We start from the raw sequence: 20,392 nt of genomic DNA on the forward strand, positions 1-20,392 counted from the left end.
TGAGTGTAGATGTTAGGGAAATTTTTCTTTAATGGAACATATTGATTTTATGTTCTGACACAGATCTATGAGCACATTAGAAAGTAATGGTATCACCTTTCCTCTCAGTTTTAGAGTCTTAAGTCTACAAAGATCTCCTGGTTTGCTTTTTGGAGGATAATTCTGTGGCAGTGGCTTCCTCCTGACTTTGTCCTTAGTTTTAGCTGTTCTAAAATTTGAAAAAAAAAAACAAAACCAGCATTGTTTTTCTTATGTTACTTTGAGCTAAAATAGATTTGATATGTATTCCATTTTTTAAGTCTCTGTAATCTTGCATCTCTGAAATTATTATTATTATATTGCAGCACTGTATTTATATTTCATGAATATAATATTTTTTAAAAGCTGTAAGAAGGAATTGATACTGTGGCAGAAAATCAGTCTACATTAAAAATGTTGATTGTGGAGAGATATCAAGTCATTTAATGTTTTCCAGAAAGAGAGAAGAGCAGATAAAAATGTTTCATCGTTGTTCATTATGTAGTGTTTATGTGTAAATTGATGTTCAAAGTACATGATAAGGGATTGCACACTAATAAGCAGAGCTCACAGATAAATGCATGCTGAGGTAAATGCCATCAATGACTCATCAGCCAAGATAATCTTCACCACTGTTCAGCCAGCCTGGCTCCTGCCTGCTGTATGTAGAGCAACATACTAGAGTGATTACTGTGCCTTCAGATAACAGAAGGGAGATCTGACGAATAAAGGATGTCATGTTTCTTACTGAAATATAAACAGCTGGTTCTGTGAGTATTGCAAGTTCTTTAATACATACAGAAAGGTTATTTTGTTTATACACTTAGCTAAGATCTATGAACATAAATAATGTCATCTGATAATGAAGTAAAAAAAATGTTTAGGATTCTATCTCAATTACTTTGAAATTAAATAACAGCCATCTTCATCATAGGAGATGACTTGATGATCTCTATCCTGATCTGTCCAAGGCTCTAAAACCAATGCATGGTTGATGCTAAAAAATAACCTTTTGTCAGTCTTAGCTCAGAGGCAAATAATGGCCAATAAGCCTGAGACCCTTTAAGACTTCACTTTGATGCAGAGTCAAAATATTTTAATTAAGCGATTTTACTTTGTCTGCCTTAAATAAATAGAAAAAATATTAGAACTTGCACAAACCCAAATTTAACTCAAAATGAAAAAAAAATTGAAATAAAACTCTTCCACCTGGAGGTGAACCAATGCCCAAAATTATTCTTAGAATTTTAGACTCTTAGAATAGTTTGGGTTGGAAAGGATCACCTAGTACAACACCCCTGAACTGAGCAGGGACATTCTCCACTAGATCATGTTGCTCAGAACTTTGTTGAGCCTCAATCTGAATATCCCCATACATGAGGCCTCACAAGCTCCCTGGGCACCCTGTTCCAGTGCTCCACTACCCTCATGGCGAGGAACTTGTTCCTAACATCCAATCTAAATCTACTCACTTCAAACTATTTCCCCTCATCCTATCACTGCAGGCCCTCGGAAACAGTCCCCCAGTGAACAACCCCAGTGTATGGTAGAGTAGAATGATATCTAATTAGTATCTTCTGGGGACAAACTCATCCCATTTTTACTTGGGGCCCCATCCTTGGAGGTATTCAAGGTCAGGGTAAACAGGGCTCTGAGCAACCTGATCTCATGAAGGGTGTCCATGTTCACTGCAGGGGAGTTGGACTAGGTGACCTTTGGAGGTCCTTTCCAATCCAAACAATTCTATGATTCTATGAATGACGTGACAGCAAAACCTGGTTGGTTTGTTTGTTTTTAAAGTTAAAATGTCACTAGTATATCCAGTAACCATCCAGTTTGGATGGTCTGGAATAATTTTTCAGTGCTTATTCTTCCACTGGTCTAGACTGTGCATTTAAATCATTATGTACATTTTAGGGTTTCAGTCATTTTCTTTTATTTGTAAACTCTGGATTTAATCTGTAGAACTACCTTAAGTCTCATTAGTGTCACTAGAGAACAGTGAGAACAACACATAAAAACAAGAGGGCCAGCTCAAACCTGTGTTAATATTGTAAGCAACTTTTACTGTTTGTCTATGATTTCCTTTGCTTCTGTAGTAAAACTCACTGTGCACCGCATGTTTAGGGTAACTGGAGTAGATCATATTCATGTAATTTATTTTAACCTGTGGCAATGGTGGACATAGAATGGTTTGGAAAAAGGATAACAGGGGGTCTGAAAACGAGGGGGAAAAAAGAGACTTTTGCTTTTTGCATCAGCAGTGAAAGTATGTCCTAGATTCCAGGTCAAGCACAGGAATTCTCATTTTTATCTGGTGTCTTGAGACATCACAATCAATGTCTGTTTCTCCTTTTTTTTACTGATATGACTGTAGATTTTGAAACTGCAAACTAACTTCTGGTTTGTTTTTTTTTTTTTTTCTGCTGCCTTTTCTTTATTTTTAACTTCATTAGTGTTTAAAAGTAAGCCTGCCAAATCTCTGTATTCCTGTCCTTCTTGTCACACTAAGCATAAATGGGAAGAGGAAGGTCATGATTCTAAACTAGACTAACTGCTATTAAAATAATATGAAGATAATTTATTAAAGGTTGCTGCTTTCTTCTCCAACCCTACACAGTTGGATTAAATATCACATTGCCTTTCATTTGGGTGAATTTACCCAGGAATGGAACACTTTGTCTTCTGAAAATGAATATAGAGTTCAGTGCTAGTCATGTAGACCATATTTAATAGTTGCTAAAACAATCAGGTATAGAAATTATATCTATTTATACATGAAAAATAAAATATGGAGGTTGTTCTAAATATCAGTACTTTCTCGCAGTTTAATTCAAACTTCAGCTAATCAAGACTGAGTTGAGTGTCTTTGACTAGATTTATTTGATGAAGAGCTGGTGCTCATGTGCATTCTGGTGAGGCATTTACCACTTCTCATTCCCAGCTCTGTGGATTAAATCTAGTGTAATATCAAGAGACTGTACAATACATATACAGGAATTACAGGGGAAAAAAAAGAAAAAAAAAGGGAAAAAAAGAAAAAAAATAAAAAAGTAAATTTTGGGGAAAAAATGGTTTAATGCCTTTTAAAAGACTTGGTCTGAAAAAAAGTGATGTACATTTAAACAGTGACAGCTGGTTTTCTTCCATGAGATGTTCTGTTCTGTATCAGTAGAGCAAATTTAGGTACTTTTTCATTCAAGTAGTCTTTGAAAAGTTGGCTTTTTGAAGGCTTAGAGTGATGTGACAGAAGAGGCTGATTTGGTTTTGGTTAACTTGTGTCACTTGGCAGTGGAATTATATCAAATTGGAATTGCCATTCTTAGATGAGAATAAGAATAGGAATATGGGGGTTTTTGTGTGGTCTGACTAGTGTACACTTTCTCACTGTAGAAAAAGTGCAATGGAAAATCTGGTCATACTGAGTAGTTTTCACACTTCATAAGTTTAGCCATCTGTGGCAGACGATCTATTCTGTGTGTTTGTTGTTGGGTTCAGTTACATTGCTTTAAAAAGGGAGAGGATTGGGTTGGCTGGAAGCATCTGTAGAGAGAAAGAGAGATTGCTCCTGCCATGGGAACAAACGAGCATATTTTACAGGGAATTTTCTTGCTTCAGAAAAAGAGGGGTGGAGGGAGAGGGGAACCAAAAAACTTTCAGGCAGAAGTTCGGGAAGGTATTGAGAAATCGCAGAGGAGAGGAATGGGCTCCCAGTCTGAGCTGACTGAGAGAGCAGCTTTTCTGTGTGAGGCAGAGGGACTTATGCAGAGTTTTCCATTAACCAAGAAGCTGGTGAGTTGTTGAAAGGGATTAAAGCCTGGAAGCACCAGTGACCAAAGAGGGTTTTGCAAACATCTTTTAATTTCTGTTTTATTTTAATAATAGCATGTAGTACTGGGATTTTTCCCCCTGTGTAACCACTGTGAAGGACTTGGTGCTTACAGAACATGAAAAGCTTTTCAGAGCTATACATGGTACCAAAGCAGAGCAAGAAGTTTGTTTTTCTACAATAGAATGTGTTACATTGGTAAATTTTAAATCGTTCCTTTTTAAAGAAGGGGAAAGAAATTTGATTCAGGCTGTTCTGCAGATTGCACAGTGGTACGGATGAAGTCAGGGCTGAGCAGAAGAGACAAAGACAAGGCTTAGCTGTGATGCTTATAGAAAGGCCTGATTTAAACGGTTAAGCACTTGGTGAGCTTGTCTAATCCATGCCTTATAGCAGGAGTTCCATGGCCATTGTTCCTCAGCATGAACCACATTTTAGAGAAAGTGATTAATCAGGGCTCTACTCACTCTGACACCTTTAATCTTAGACCAGGGAAGAAAAGCATCATGAGCGCTGAGTAAAATAAGTACTGCCTGAGTGATCAAACTGAGCCAAATCCAGAGCCTTTGACTGCTGAGGAGAGGTGTCATTTCCGAAGAACTGCAGAGGTGGTGAGATTCTGGCACAGGGAAAAGGATTTAAACTCTGCTACAAAACAGATCACTCATAAGGAGACAAAAGCGAACATTCAAACTGCAGCAGTTGCTAGGTGTAGGACTGACCCCCTCTGTTTTGAGACATTTACAGATGACATCTGCCTTACATGGGCCTGTTTCTACAGTCAGTAAGAGAAACAGGTGTGATTATGGAGTGAGCTAAGAAAAAAATGGCACTTTCTTTCAGTTCAGTAGTCTGAGGGACTGGCTTAGATTAGCTCTGTACATTATGTCTGTGCTTCGGCAGATGAATCCTTACTCTTGCAAGTAAGCAAGAGCTGTGGCACAGCATGTGGAGTCTCATCAGCTACCATTCTTTGAAGGAAGTCAGTGGTGAAGGAAAAGCAGAAAGAGCCAAGATTTTCTCACACCTTTTTATTATTTTTTCCCCTGTAAATATTTCTTTCAGAGGTAGAGGGGGTTCTGCTGTGGGTTTATTGGGTTTTTTTTGTAATTGTAGTTGAAAGTTTGCAAAGTGACCTAACATCGGTTGAAAACAGATGGTCATATTTCAGCATATGCATATTCTACTGATAAGTATAAACTGTTCTGAATTTTTCTCACCAGTATATTCTGGCCAAAATTCTCAGTTAGACTGTAAAGAAAGATAATTTAAAGTATGTTCTCATCGACTAGGAAAAAAATCTTTATAATCCAGTGAAATTTTCCATAGATGACATCTGAGTTTCAGATAAAATTTATTATTCTGACTGAGGGGAATAACATATAATGATTTATGTGTTACCTGATTAGAAACAGTTTACAGTGAGTGAATGAGCCCATGAGTGTTGCATTAGCATCAAAACAATCTATTCTGCGGCCACAAATCGCTTCATGATCAGCTAATCCCAAAGCTAACAATTAATACTTTGGTAAAATAACTTTGAATGTAGCTGGTTTGAATTACCAATGGCAAAGTCACATCACCTCTTTATCAGAACATTACTGTAGTACAATACTGTGTTATTAGTTAAATCTCAAGCCAGGCTGTGCTGGAAACAGGGCACATCATGTGCAAAGCCTCTGTATCATAAAACTTTTGGTAACTTTCCACAGGTTACACTGACAGGTTCTGAGTATCTGTATTGATGTTAAATGCTTCCTAACACTGTAAGTGAAACAATAGTGGGAGGGGGGGAGGGAAGAAGTGCTGATCAAGAAACACTAATTCTGTTATAGCGTAGTATACTGTGCTAAAGTATAGTACATGTACACAGTCACCATCAATTTGCAGACTTTGTTTTAGTCTTGATCGGCACCTACCTGATAACAATTCTAGCTTTTCCATTAGTGTTTCTCCAGATTGCGAATGTTTCTCTTGCCCAGCTTACAGTACACAGAATTCTGTATACCTTATTTCAGAATCATAGACTCCTTTTGTCTGGAAAAGACCTCTAAGATCATCCAGGCCATTAAGCCATGTCCCTAGGTGCCACATGTTTTTCATGCCTCCAGGGACAGTGACGCCACCACCTCCCTGGGGCATGATCACTTCCCTGTTGCTGCTGATCACACTATTTCTGATATAGGCCAGGATGCTGGTGGCCTTCAAATGTCAACCAACATACTCAGGTCCCTTTCTGCTGGACAGCTTTCCAGCCACTCCATCCCAAGCCTGTAGCATTTCATGAGGTTGTTGTGACTTAAGTGCAGGACACAGCATTTATATCCCTTTTTCTTAAAAAAAAAAAGTACTAAAATTCACAGGTAATTTTAAAATGAGGAAACATTTTAACTCACAGAAAAAAAATATTTATTCTGATTCAGGCTTTGGTCCTGGACTAGGGGTATGGTACTGTAGGACTCAGAGTACTAATTGGAGTTGGTACTAAAAACACAGTATTCTAGCAGCTGGAGAATGCAATTTTCTTTCTGTGATGTCCCTTCATAGTTTTTAATATACTAATATATAAACAAAAGACTTTGTATAGTGAAGTATGAACACTGTATTTGTCCTTCAGAGAGGATATTGAAACCATGTTCTTGTTTTGAAGACACGGGATTTTCCCTCATCCTCTCCTTTCCTGTCTGAATCAGTGTGAGATTTTTTCCCTATTGTAACATAACTGAGATGCATGCAGTTGTATGCGTTGAATATAATTGGACAGAAAAGCTATTGTATAAGCTTGTATCACAGAACACTGTGTAAAGGTAAGAAATATGATTACAAAGCTTAGTAGTAAAGAATAGCAGAGGCAAAAAGAAATAAAAATAAAGAAGAAAATAATTGTTTTGAGGTGAATTTTGAAGATAATGTTACTATATGAAGTACTCAGAAATAGTTCCCTTTTGCATAAGGGCAAACTTACAGCACTGAATTGCACTAAGGGGAATGGATAAAGAGACTACTGTGTTTTCAGAGAACAAAAAAAAGCAAACAGTACTGATGCTGTCAGTAGATATAGCTGAGGAAATTAAAATATAAGCTTGTCAGTAATGTGTATATTGTATGAAATCAGTTAAATACATGAGTATGGAGTATTCCCCTTAATCACAGAATGGTTTAGGCTGGAAGGAACATTAGAGATAACCTACTTCAAGCTCCCTGCCATGGGCCGGGATGCCTCTCAACTAGACTTGGTTGCTTAAGGCCTCATCCAGCCTGTCCTTGAACACCCCCAGGGAGGAGGTATCCAGAACCTCCCTGGGTAGCCTATTCCAAAGTCCAGCCACCCTTGTACTGAAGAACTTCTTCCTATGATCCAGTTTAAACCTACTCTCCTTCAGCTTCAAACCATTCTCCCTTGTCCTGTCACTAGACACCCCTATGAAAAGTCCCTCCAGCTTTCCTGTAGGATGCCTTAAAAATGTAAAGTCAAGTTTTAAACCACTGGATTTCATGATTTTTACAAACTGATTTTCCACTGATGTACTTCTGCTGATTTTAACTGTTCTTGCTCATTTTCATCAATATAAATTTCCCCATTGCCCCTATAGACAAAATTTGTTCCAAACAAATCACAAATCTGTTAGTCTACAAAAAATACTTCTTGTGTGTAAACAACTGACACCAGCTATTATGCCTGCTTACACAAAGTAGATTAAATGTAGGTTTAGATCTTTTTGAAAATCACTATATAAGAGCCACATCTGTCTGTAGCTTGCGCATGTAATTTCCATTGTATTTTTCCTTTCTCCTCCCAACATCAAAGGAAGCATATGGCCTTTTATGTGTTTAAACAAGGAAAGAAGTTGATATCTCATGTCATATCAGCTGTTAGGCAGTGCACTGTGCTGTTCTCTTTGCATTTGAAGTGAAAATGGAATTTCAAACAATTTCACAGGGAAAATAAAGAAGCAAGAGAATTTAAAATACAGAGTGGTCATCTGAGGGATGAGTGATGATGATTGACACAAATGAAAACAAAATCTCTGAAAAATGTTTATTATTTTGGAATAGACTATTTCTAAAATTCTGTTTTGGTTTTAACAGAAGATAAATTTAACTTCATAGAGCCTCCCAAGGAGTAAAAAAAAAAAACAAAAAAACCCAAAAACAAGAACATAAACAAAACAAACGAACAAACACAAACCCCAGAAACCAAACAACAAAATAAACAAATAAAAAAGCCCAAAGAAACCAAACATACATATTGTAGGAAGATAGCAAACCTTTGAACAACTTTTGAGAAGGCTAAACAAACAAAGAAGCAAATAAACCAAAACACCAAAGATCATGAGAAAATAAGACTGTCATCACAGTGCTGCTGTGTAGTGATTTAGAAACTAGTTTTCTGCCTGACTGCTCCATCCCCAGAGCAAAATGCTTTCACAAGATAAAAAACCGAGAGTTTCATTAAAGGAAAGCTCTAGTATATTACTCACAAATAGTAATGCATGGCATTCTTTGAGCATATGAACCTAATATCCAGTCATGGCAAAATGAATAGAGAGGAGGGTGCAAGGACAGCACCATATAATATTCAAACAAATTCAGCTTAGAAGAGGAGAAAGATTAACTAAAAATCAAACACACGGTTTAGCAGTAGAAATTCATCACACATCTCTTGAGCCTTTCATTCTCCCAAAGCAATCTCTTTAAAACAGATAAAAGCAGTGGAACACATGAGTATTTCCTAGTGCTTGACTGATATCTTGTAGTGGGTCAGAGTCTTACTGGCCTTGTCAGGAATGCCATCAGTTTGAAGATGACAAAAAGAGATAGAAAAAAAACTTGAAATGATTCACAAGGAACAGGATGGTCATCTCAAAGGAATTATTCCTAAGTCACTACACAGTTTAACAAGGCCTACAAGCCTTTGTCCAGATGACCTCTAAAAATTGAAATTCAGGAGATGAAGCACATCAAGAATAATCTATATTGGCAAGGCAGAAAAAGAAGGTTTTGCTAAATCTGTTTGTACACAACCTTGAGCTCACTCTTTTGAGTTCCTCACTGTGATGTTATCTTGTCATTGAACTGCCAAGACTAAGGAGGGCATCCTTCTCCTGTCTTTATTATCAAAAAAGTTGTTAAGTTAAAAATTGGTGGGGGAAAAGGAAGATTGTTTCTTCCTCAGATCTTTAATTTATAGTATTGGGGAGAACCTATCTATAGCTTTTTCTCAATCACAAACTTTGGGCTTATTTTATCAAGGTCAACTTTGCCTCAGAAACTGATCTAATTACCATTATGTCCATCCTGAAGGGATATCCCAGACTAGTGTGAAATTCTCTCCGTATACAAGGGTCAGCAGTAAAGTACTAACATTTATAAAAGTGTCATGGCAAAACAAGAAGCAGAATAATCTACTTCTTGAGATTAGCATTTATAGTTATTATTTGTCAAACACTGATTTTCAGTAGTTAGTGAGGATGATAGCAGATAGATAGAAATAAATAGGATAGAATTAAGAAGATGGGAAATTAATAAAATATAGTAGAAAACTTTGTGGTTTATTCAGCCAGAGAAATTGGTAAAATCACCTGTCTGACATGTAATCTAGCATTTAACCAGTAATTGTAAGGCTTAAAAATGCCTGTCTCTATTTCATAAGTTAATGTGGCTCTGGACTAGTCCCACAAAAGTTTCTGCTTTCTCTTTTCTTTGAATATTTTAGACCTAAAAGGAGCTTAACTCTGTAATTGTGTTATAAGGACTGAAAATACAAGGATAGGCCTAGAGAGTGCAATGACTCTTTTCCCTTCCCAGTTCTTTGTAATAAAGAGATTAGAATTTGGTCAAGATCAGCCTTATTTTTTTTTTCCCATGCTAGTTAATAAATTCAAAGGAATTGTGAAAACTAAATTCAGCAACTACTCTAAAGTTATCTGCTAAAATACTGCAGTTGAACTTCCCTTCAGCCTACCAGCACAGTTCCCAGGTAGCCTGACAATCCAACTAACGATGAAAATACCTAGGAAGAGGGGAACCCCCACACACACACACATTTTGTCACAGTATTAAGCTGTATTTTTTCCCCTTATCCCAATATAAATATCAAGTAAAAACATTTAAGACTTGCCTTTTGTGAGACTAGCAGCTGAGAACTAGAGGTTATAAATACTTTTTTTCAAAAGCAAGTGGTATATCTTCCCTGGTGTCTTATTAGTCTGAGTTTCTTTGAGAGTAGACAAAGATCTAACAACAAGATATGAAGGTTTTTTTGTAAAATGCATTATAAGCTGACACTGGGATTTATTCATCAGCAGCTTAACTGTCACCTGAAAATAATAATTCCTTAAAGTATTATAGAGCTTGTAATGAGCATGTTATTAATAGCTCTTCCCCAATACCAATGACCATCTGTGAATGTTTCACCATCTGTGATTGCTGTTTCAATTTTGGAGGGGGAAGTAACAGTGGCATTGCCCTGAATTTACAATATAAATTAGTAGGCAGCTAAACCTACTGTAGATTATTAATCTGTCTTTGATTATAAGTACACACTGAGCAAGAGAAAATTAGTTTCTTTGATTTGTTAGCACAACATGGGCTTGGAAAATGGCCACAGGAAGCTGAAAACAAAATAAAATTGCATTTGTTGAAACCTGAAACATGCAAAAGTTGGTGGAATTTAGATGAAAAGGATGAAAAGAACTTAAATAGCACATTTGCAAAGGTAGTGAATATTTCTTAGAGCATCCATGACAAAGGATGTGTTGATTGCTGTGGTTTGCTAAGGTTAGGTAACAGAAGAACAGCAAAAGAAGGTTGTCAACACTTTAAAAGATTTTACCATTTGTTGATGACATGTTACAATAAACAGAGAAAAGTGATTTGTAAACTGCTAATTAAAATTCATCTTGTTGGCTTCTTATCTGAGTGAAATACTACTTATTTCAGAAGAAAATCCATTTTTAATTAATAACAGCTATTGCTTGATAAAGTCAGAAGAGTCAAGTTGGTTAATATTATTTTTGCTTCCCAGTGCCTAAATGGTTCCATATTTTGTTATTCATATAGCTGTATTCTGTAATGGCTGAGGTGGTTATTTTTAGTGTATGTATCCCTTCTCCTTTACCTAGGCAAAATTTGTAAGAAGCTGTTGGGGACATGGAATACAATTTTAAAATCATTTAAGTCCCTCTTCTTAATGTACCTATACTGTTCAAGAGCCTAAATTTACATCAAAAAGAAGAAGAAATTTTCAAAACCCCTAGCAATTTAGTCTGCAGCATAGATTGCATATAACCAGTTGCATTGCCTACTTTCCTAGTTGATGAAGAGACAGACATTTCCAAAAAATAAGTCATCAGCCTAAGGTAGATACTTCTCTTAGATCAGGATGAATCACTCTTCTACCATTAACTGTTGGGAAATCTGGACTGAGCTATATTCCTCTATTTTTGAAATGATTAATTTTTTAAAAAAGTTTTAGACTGTAGTTTTGGAATTAGAACAGATTTCATTTAAGTAATTAAGACATTTTCTTCAGTGAACTGAAGAAAGTGCATACCACTTTTGTAAGGCACAAGAATCTTCCCTGGAAATATGTGTGGCAGAAGAGATAAGGCAAAAGTTACAAGATTACCTAAGAACTATGTGTTGTACAAGATGTTTTGGAACTGGGAAGCTTTGGTGTCTGGGTTTCACTACAAGTTTTAAGTGCTTTGTGTGTGCTTAGTGTCTGGGCTCAGAGATTTCTATTCAATTGTACAGATTATACATATATTTATATATAGATATATACACATTTATAATCAGATAAATTTGTTTTCTATTAGATGTATAAAAGGAAGATGAGTAGGTCTACATATATTCCTGTCCCCCAGACACAGGCACTGCATATGTTTGTGTATAAGCACAAGAAAATAAACCCCCCAACTTTTAAATTACAATTCAATTTCAAGAGTGTAGAATCATAGAATTGTTTCGGTTGGAAAAGACCTCTAAGATCATTGTGATGGTTTTAAGGTAATGCCTCTAATTTCTTTTCACAGAGTTAGAGCAGAAAAGTAAAAGAATGTAAATAAATCACAATTGGATGTAAGAAGGAAAATAATGATTATTCTAAACACTTCCCTTGGGGAGATAGAAATATTTAAGAGTCAGTACTCAAAACAAAGGCAGTCTGTCTGGTGTTTCTCTGCTGGGCAGTCTGCTTTCCTCTTCTAGCTTTACTTTCAAAGATAACATACTGGCATACTGACCTTGAAAGATAAGTTCTGACAACCTCTCTGCTTCTTGTCTTTCTTCCTTCTGCCAGAGGGGTCTGGAGAAGGCAGGGGAGGAGGAGGCAGGGGAGCAGCTTTCCTGTCTTGGGCCAGGAGGGTTTTGTGCTGTTGCTGTTAATTGTACATATTTGTAAATACTGTAAATACTGTATATTTGTACATATTCATTGCATTCCAGACTGTAGTTTTTGCTTGTAAATACTGCTACATTTGCTTCCAAACTCAGCTAGTCTGGTGTTGTTAATGTGGGAGGGGAATTTCAGCCCACCACACTACAACAATCATCGAGTTCAACCATTTACCCAAGTCCACCATGGCCATTAAGCCATGTTCCAAAGTGCCATTTCTACGTGTTTCTTGAGCACCTCCAGGGAGTGTGACTCCACCACCTCCCTGGGCAGTCTGTTCCAATCCCTGACCACCCTTTTAGTAACAAAATGTTTTCCTAATATCTGATCTACACCTCTCCTCACACAATTTCAGGCTATCTCCTCTTATTCTGTCACTTGATACTAGGGAGAAGAGACTAACACCCACCTCACTATGACCTCCTTTCAGGTAGTTGTAGAGAGGAGTAAGGATACTAGGGAGAAGAGGTTAAACAAAGTCCTAGTGAGTGTCCCCTTTATTTTGCATTAGATTGCTTATCTTCCTGAACTTTAGAAGACTGGTATCATTTTTTTCATGCTGTTTTATGCTGCTTGTTCAGGTACCAGTCTCTTCTCCATTAGAGGAAGTGCATGGTTAAGATGCAAAGCCACACCATGACAGAATTTAAACAATCTGTGATTAATTTGTTACCAGTCCTCTGAATAGTGATTCAGTCTTGTTTCTTCTATTGCAGACAAAAGGTTCTTCAAGCATAACTCCATCAGGCACTCAAAAGAAAGTCAAGAGGACTCTGCCCAACCCACCTCCAGAGGAAGCAACAGCAGCAACTCAGTCACCATATACTTCTGTGGGATCAGTTTCACGCAGGAGGATTTGTAGGACAACCACTATGGCCAGAGCCAAAATTCTTCAGGATATAGATAGGGAATTGGATCTGGTTGAACGTGAATCAGCCAAGCTTAGGAAGAAGCAAGCAGAGCTAGATGAGGAGGAAAAAGAAATAGATGCCAAGCTGAGATACTTGGAAATGGGCATTAATAGGAGGAAAGAAGCCTTACTAAAAGAAAGAGAAAAGAGAGAGCGTGCTTATCTCCAAGGAGTAGCAGAAGAACGTGATTATATGTCAGACAGTGAAGTTAATAATACCAGGTCAACCAGAATAGAAACTCAGCACGGCTTGGAAAGACCACGTACTGCACCCCAGACAGAATTTAACCAGTTTATGCCTCCACAAACCCAGCCAGAAACACAGTTTGCCCCTGCTACCAGCCCATATGCGCAATATCAATATTCATCACCTGCCCTGCCAACTCAAGCACCAACTCAGTTCACACAGCAATCACATTACCAGCAACAGCAGCCATTGTATCACCAGCAGGTTTCACCCTATCAGACCCAGACAGCTTTCCAAACAGGAGCTTCTATGTCCTTTACTCCACAGGCTCAACCTCCACCATCTCAACAGCCATCGTATCAACTTCCATCGCAGATGATGGTGATACAGCCAAAGCCAAGACAAACCACATTATATTTGGAGCCTAAGATAACAACAAACTATGATGTAATTCGCAATCAGCCTCTCATGATAGCTCCGGTTTCAACTGACAATAGTTATGCAGTAAATACTTTGGGCAGTAAATACTCTACCTTGGATTTAAGGATAGGACTAGATGAGCGAAACAGCATAGCAAGCAGCCCTATATCAAGCATATCTACAGATTCATTCTATGCAGATATAGACCACCACCATACACCTCGAAATTATGTGCTGATAGATGATATAGGAGAACTTACTAAAGGAACAGGAACACTTGGTTCCAGTTTTAGCCTCCATGAGAAAGATCTGACCAAAACAGATCGACTGCTTCGCACAACTGAGGCCAGGAGAGCACAGGAAGTGTCAGACTTCCTAGCACCGCTGCAGACTTCTTCCAGGTTACATTCCTATGTTAAAGCTGATGAAGACCCAATGGAGGACCCTTATGAGCTCAAACTTTTGAAGCACCAGATAAAACAAGAGTTCCGTAGAGGTGCAGAAAGTCTTGATCATCTCTCTGGCCTCTCACAGTATTACCATGCGGAGGGCAGCTACAGGCATTTCCCAAAATCTGAGAAATATAGCATAGGCAGGCTCACTCTTGAGAAGCAGGCTGCTAAGCAGCTCCCAGCAGCCCTCCTTTACCAGAAGCAGTCAAAACACAAGAAAGCTTTGATAGACCCCAAACTAACAAAGTTTTCACCTATCCAAGAAAGCAGAGACCTTGAGCCTGACTATTCAAACTACATGACTTCTAGCACTTCAACACTTGGGGGAATTACTACTAGGGCAAGGCTTCTTCAGGATGATATCACTTTTGGCCTTAGAAAAAACATCACTGACCAACAGAAATACATGGGGCAACCTTTGACTTCATCCATTGGAGCAGGCCTTGGGACTGCACTAGGTCCAACAATGAGATCCACATTACAAGATGAAGCAGACAAGTCTTATAGCAGTGGTAGTAGATCTAGGCCCTCCTCTAGGCCCTCCTCAGTTTATGGGCTTGATTTGTCATTGAAAAGGGATTCTTCCAGTTCTTCTTTAAGACTGAAAGCCCAAGAAGCTGAACCCTTAGATGTTTCCTTTAGCCATGCCGCACCTTCTGGAAGAACTAAACCCACCAGTCTACCTATTAGCCAAAGCAGGGGGAGGATCCCAATAGTAGCACAGAACTCAGAGGAGGAGAGCCCACTAAGTCCCGTTGGCCAGCCAATGGGAATGGCAAGAGCAGCAGCTGGACCCTTGCCACCAATATCCGCAGATACCAGGGACCAATTCGGATCGAGCCATTCATTACCCGAGGTCCAGCAACACATGAGGGAGGAGTCACGGACTCGAGGCTATGATCGAGATATAGCCTTCATCATGGATGACTTCCAGCATGCCATGTCAGACAGTGAAGGTAAATTAGGCCTCAGACTGGTATCTTACTATCACAATGCAAATCCTCATTTCTATGCATGTGTCTAATTTTTGTTATATTTCAAAGACTTTTGTTTTGTTTTGTTTTGTTTTTCCTCTTCCTTGGTGCATCTTCTGCGTATCTACATATTTGGGGTTTGATTTGTTTTGTTTTGTCTGATATTTATTTTACCCTAACAGCAGTTTCTGGATGGTGTTAAGCTATTGTAGCATGCTCAATATATTGTCGTTGATTTGATTTCTTTTGGTTTGCTTGTGCATTTTCCTTTTCACTTCTGATGTCTACTTTTATAATGATACTGTGTAGAATATCCCATGTACAATACAGACTCTACCATCAGTCTTTGTGTGGCGATTTCTCCAGTGACTGTGAATCATTGAACTTATTTCCAATAGTTCTTGTTGGGATTTGGAAATAATAACCTCCCAAATCTCTAAAAAGCTCTAGCATTTCTATTTGCATGAATTTTCATGATAGAATTCAAGAACTGATAATTCCATCTCCCGATGCACCACTTTTTGTAGAAATAGTTTGTTCATAAAGTTCTTATTGTGTGTTAGAACCATCTAGAGCTTAACGTGATAGCAAAAAAAAAGTTCTACATATGGTTTGTTGCAAACATCTTGTCACGTGGACTTCTGTGCATTCAGAACTCTGATGATGTAAGATAATCTGTCCTTTGGATGGTGCAAGACAATCTCATCCTTCACTAAACCTGCAGAATATATTTTACCTTTATTGATGGATTATGCAGTGTAGCTGAGTTTATATGCAACTCCATACATTATGTTTGCCAAGTAAGCACAAGAGTTTATCTCACTTAGGTTCATGAAAGGAACCTTTCTGATGTATTATAAATGGTGCAATTAAAAATGTTTCTTCTTAATAAGTACAGCAGAATGTTAAAGCTGATGTTGACTACTAAATAACTGCAAATTCTGTATCAATTTTGTTTGAGTTAGTTCAGACATAATTTATTACAAATTGTTTAAAAGTCATAAAGACAGTTTGAAAGAAAATGAAATTAATATGTTCAGAATTGTACACATCCCTTAACTTTTTCATATGTGTATTTATTGCACAATAAAAGAGACTCTGCATGCGCTCTACCGTCTGTAAATAGCAATGATTGTCTCAAGAGACACATTTGCATGATTATGAAGCAGTATGGTTTATATTTTTTAGGTTTTTAGTAACCTCAGTGCTCATTATTGCATTATAGTTTTTTTTAGATATGCTGAATCTTCCATAAGTATTAGAAAACTGAATCTATTCCCCTCCTGCTCTGTAAGTTTCCTTCCATAATTCTTAGATATTGACAGCCTTGTCATGAGGTTTGTGTTCAGGAGACATTCAGGATCACCAGCTTCTTTGATTTTTATCAGAATTTTAAGTGTTTTTTTATGATTTTTAAATTCTTAGTATAGAGAGTTCTATATTATTAAATCTATATTATTAAATCTGAAGGTAGTTGAGAGGAACTTCCCGAATCTAAAACAAGTAGACGTTCTCTTTTCTCAACTCCCCTTGTGATTTTTAAGGGTCATTCTAGGGTCACATCATAAAAGATGCAGGACTTTCCCCCCCTGAAAACTAAGGAGAACTGAAACCAAGCTTGGTTGGTGCTTTTCCACCAAGGTTATTGGGAATTCTATTTCTGCAGTACATTACATTGTGTTTCTGTTATATATCTGCACAAGGAATACCTGTTACCTTTCAGGTTGAACATATCTTGGTTCCAAATGCATTTCAATTATTTCTACTTTTTTTCAGAAGTATTCTAACTCAATTCACATGTTCCTTATCAGATATTGATAACTGAATGCCAGGGCTTCCCCTTTCAGTAATACATTCCTACTGTCCATCAAGCTTTTGTTTCTTCACGAAAAGCTAATTTTTACCTCATTTATGTAAAACTGGCATAGAATGAGTGTACTTTAGGTTGGAAAAGACCTTTAAGATCATTGAGTACCTCCATTAACTTAGCACTGCCGAGTCTACCACTAAACAATTTCCCTAAACACCACATCTACATGTCCTTACAATGCCTCCAGGGATGGTGACTCAATGCTTCTTAGGAAATCAAAACACTTTTGTAAAATCATTGAACGGTTTGGGTTGGAAGGGGCTTCCAAAGGGCATCTAGTCCAACCCTGCTACAGTGAACAAGATCAGATTGCCCAGACCCTTGTAGAGCCTGACTTTGACTCTCCAGGCATGTGGCCTCAACTACCTCCCTGGGCAACCTGTTCTGATATATCCAGCACCCTCCCGGTCAAGATTTTTTTCCTGACATCTAATCTAAATCTACTCTTCTCATTTCAAACAGTTGTCCCATGTCCTATCACTGCAGGCCTTTGGAAACAGTCCCTCTGCAGCCTTCTTGTAGGCCCCTTTCAGGGACTGGAGGGTACTGCTATTGAGTCTCCCCAGAGCCTTCTCTTCTCCAGGCTGAACAAGCACAGCCCCCTCAGCCTGTCCTTGTAGCCCCCTAATCATCTTCATGAACCTCCTCTGGACCCACTCCATCAGGTCCATGTCCTTCCTGAATTATGACCTTACTTTGAAATATGCTAATGGGAAGTAACTCGAATTGAAAATAATTCATATAATTTGGATGTTAGATAAATAATTTTATGGCCACCTTTTCTCCACACTGCACTTTTTGCTGTAGTGCCCTGACAGTAGGCATCTATTCTGGCATGTCTTAAGCACTATCTTAGGAAAACACTTCTTGTGCTAAAGCTTGGATTTTCATCTTCAGAGAGTTTTTTAAATGGATGTAAGTCAAGACATTAAATTTAAATTGTTTTTTTGCAATTCAAAGTGAAAGACGTGCTTTACTTTCCATTCATTTTTTATGTCATATTCCATAACAAATAACAGAAGAGAATGCAAGACTTTGAAGCCAAATCTTCTGTTTTTTCACTAACTACAACTATATACCGTAACAAATCTTAAGACCATGCCTCAACACATAAACAAATCTTCAAAGAGGTTAAAAAATGGCTTTAGTGACAAAAAAACCACAATATCCAGAGGTTTCCCTTGAAATAAACAAATGTTTTGAGCTGTAGAAACACCTGTTATTTCTTCATAAAGCTCTGATCCAGAAAGTAGCTCTTCAATGATCCTACAGATGTCACAGTTTCCACAAACGTTTAAATAAGTTGAAGATATTAATTTTCAAGGATGCTGAAGCTAGTACTCAATTTCATGAATACGCGAAACTTTCGGAGGTTGAAAATTGAGATTTCAAGACATCAACACCTGAGATGACTTGTCATTTTTCATCTGTGGGATTGAGTGATCACTTTTGATTCTCTGATCAAGTTTCTTGGACTCTACAGCCTGCAGTTCAATCTCACCTTGTTAAACTGTGTGTTATTAACAGCATGAAACCTTATTGACTCCAGCAGGAGATTTTTACAGGTGAAACCATCTGGCTGCATATTGTTAGTCTTAGAAAAAAGCATGAACCTTCACTCAGTGAGTCATCTTTGCTACTCTTATGTTTCGAGCTGGAACACTTCCCAGGCAATCAAGTGTGTGTTTGTACCTGTGAGTGTCGTGTGTGTGTGTCTATATACACTTACATAACCTTTTTATTTTCATATAAAATGAACACATTCATCACAGTCTGATAAAAAAAAAGAGGATGGTCTGAACTGCAATGTGGGATTATAGATGCGTGCCATCTTTTCAAAAGAAGAAATCCAGCAAAAGTTGTTTCAACTGAGACGAAAGAGGGAAAAAAAAATATTTCCTCTTTTCAGCTAATGATCATGACAGTCAACAATAGTGTATGGGACCCAAAAGAATGCATTAGTTTCTCCATGTAAGATTCACTAGGATCTGTCAAGATGACTTATGAACCAGCCTGCTACATGCTGATTCATAAGTTGATCAGCATAAATGTTTAAAGCATAAAGGTTAGATCATAATGGTTTATTGAGACCAATTAGTCAATAACTAATCACTAGGCAGACAAACATCAACCTGTAATAATGGTCCCATTTAATTCATGTATACTGATCTCAATAATATTTTCAGACCATTTCACATTAGATTCAAATTGTACTCAGGGAGGGACTGCATAATATCTGAACCAAGATTAAGACCTTAGGGGGTTGTTTTTTTACCGTACAAAATATTATTGTTCAAAAATCATACATATATATTACTCCTCTTTTGGGTGACGTGTAATAAAATACTAATGAAGAACATGTTTGGGTTTGTTTTTTAATTTTTCTCCCATTAAACTTTTTTCCACATATTTGTTAAACTAACCAGATTATGTGTACTTTAACAGCTAAATAGAAAAAACGATCCACACTACCGTTTTTCATTTTAAATTCTTCTCACCGTCATGGAACAATTGCATTCATTCTTGTTACTATAGCAACCACTGACCTTATTTAAGGTTTGCAATTTCTGTTGCATTTTCTTTTTTTTTTCCTGAAACAAACATTGTCATTCTTTACATTCCAAATTTATCTTGCTTATTAAAGCATAACATTGAAATCTGTATGTAGAGTGGAAATATTAAATACATAGAAGCCGATTCTGATCTCAGTGGATTGAAACCTGTATCACTTGACCCAGTAGTCAGTAGGCATAAATATTTACAAAACTGATTTCAATGAAATACTGCTATTTTGTCCCCAAGTGATATCCAACACAATAGATTTTATGCAGGTTTAAAATAGTTTCAAATATAAGAACAGTAGTCTTGCAGGTTTATATTGCAGAAAGAACATTCTGGCTAAGTTTCCACACACAAATGTTCGTACTGCAAAATCGGGGGATGGAACTCAAAATAAGAACATTTGGAATTGCAAAGAGTATAGATTGCTTCATAACTTCTTTAATTTGGGAAGGCACTGATTCCCTAAAGGAGTTTCAGTTTTCTTTTAAGTAGAGAGAATTAATGGAGTTTGGGTTTTGAGAGCTGAATTTTTGGGATTTGTTTTGTGGTTTGGTTGGTTTGGGTTTTTTTTTGTTTGTTTGTTTGTTTTTTCCTTAGGTTACTGCAAAGAATCTAATTAGACTAATTTATTTCATCAAACATTTTAGAAATACGTAAAATCTGCAGGACTCATCAGTGGGTTACCTATGGTATTTGATATCCGTAGCTTTGACATGATCAGAACCTTCTCACTTTGCTGTATCATGTACAGCAAAATTATGTCTGAATT

At 37.3% G+C, this 20,392-nt stretch overlaps 1 protein-coding gene across 1 annotated transcript in view; it reads left to right on the forward strand.

Moving 5' to 3' along the window:
- The window catches only part of PCLO (piccolo presynaptic cytomatrix protein), a 310,190-nt gene that overhangs the window by 171,034 nt on the left and 118,764 nt on the right, over positions 1-20,392 (forward strand). The window contains exon 8 of the mRNA XM_054399702.1: positions 12,965-15,173. Coding sequence (XP_054255677.1) covers positions 12,965-15,173 — 2,209 coding nt within the window. The remainder of the gene's footprint in view (positions 1-12,964; positions 15,174-20,392) is intronic.

This window comes from Indicator indicator, chromosome 3, assembly GCF_027791375.1.
Source record: "Indicator indicator isolate 239-I01 chromosome 3, UM_Iind_1.1, whole genome shotgun sequence".
NCBI classification, from domain to species: Eukaryota; Metazoa; Chordata; class Aves; order Piciformes; family Indicatoridae; genus Indicator; species Indicator indicator.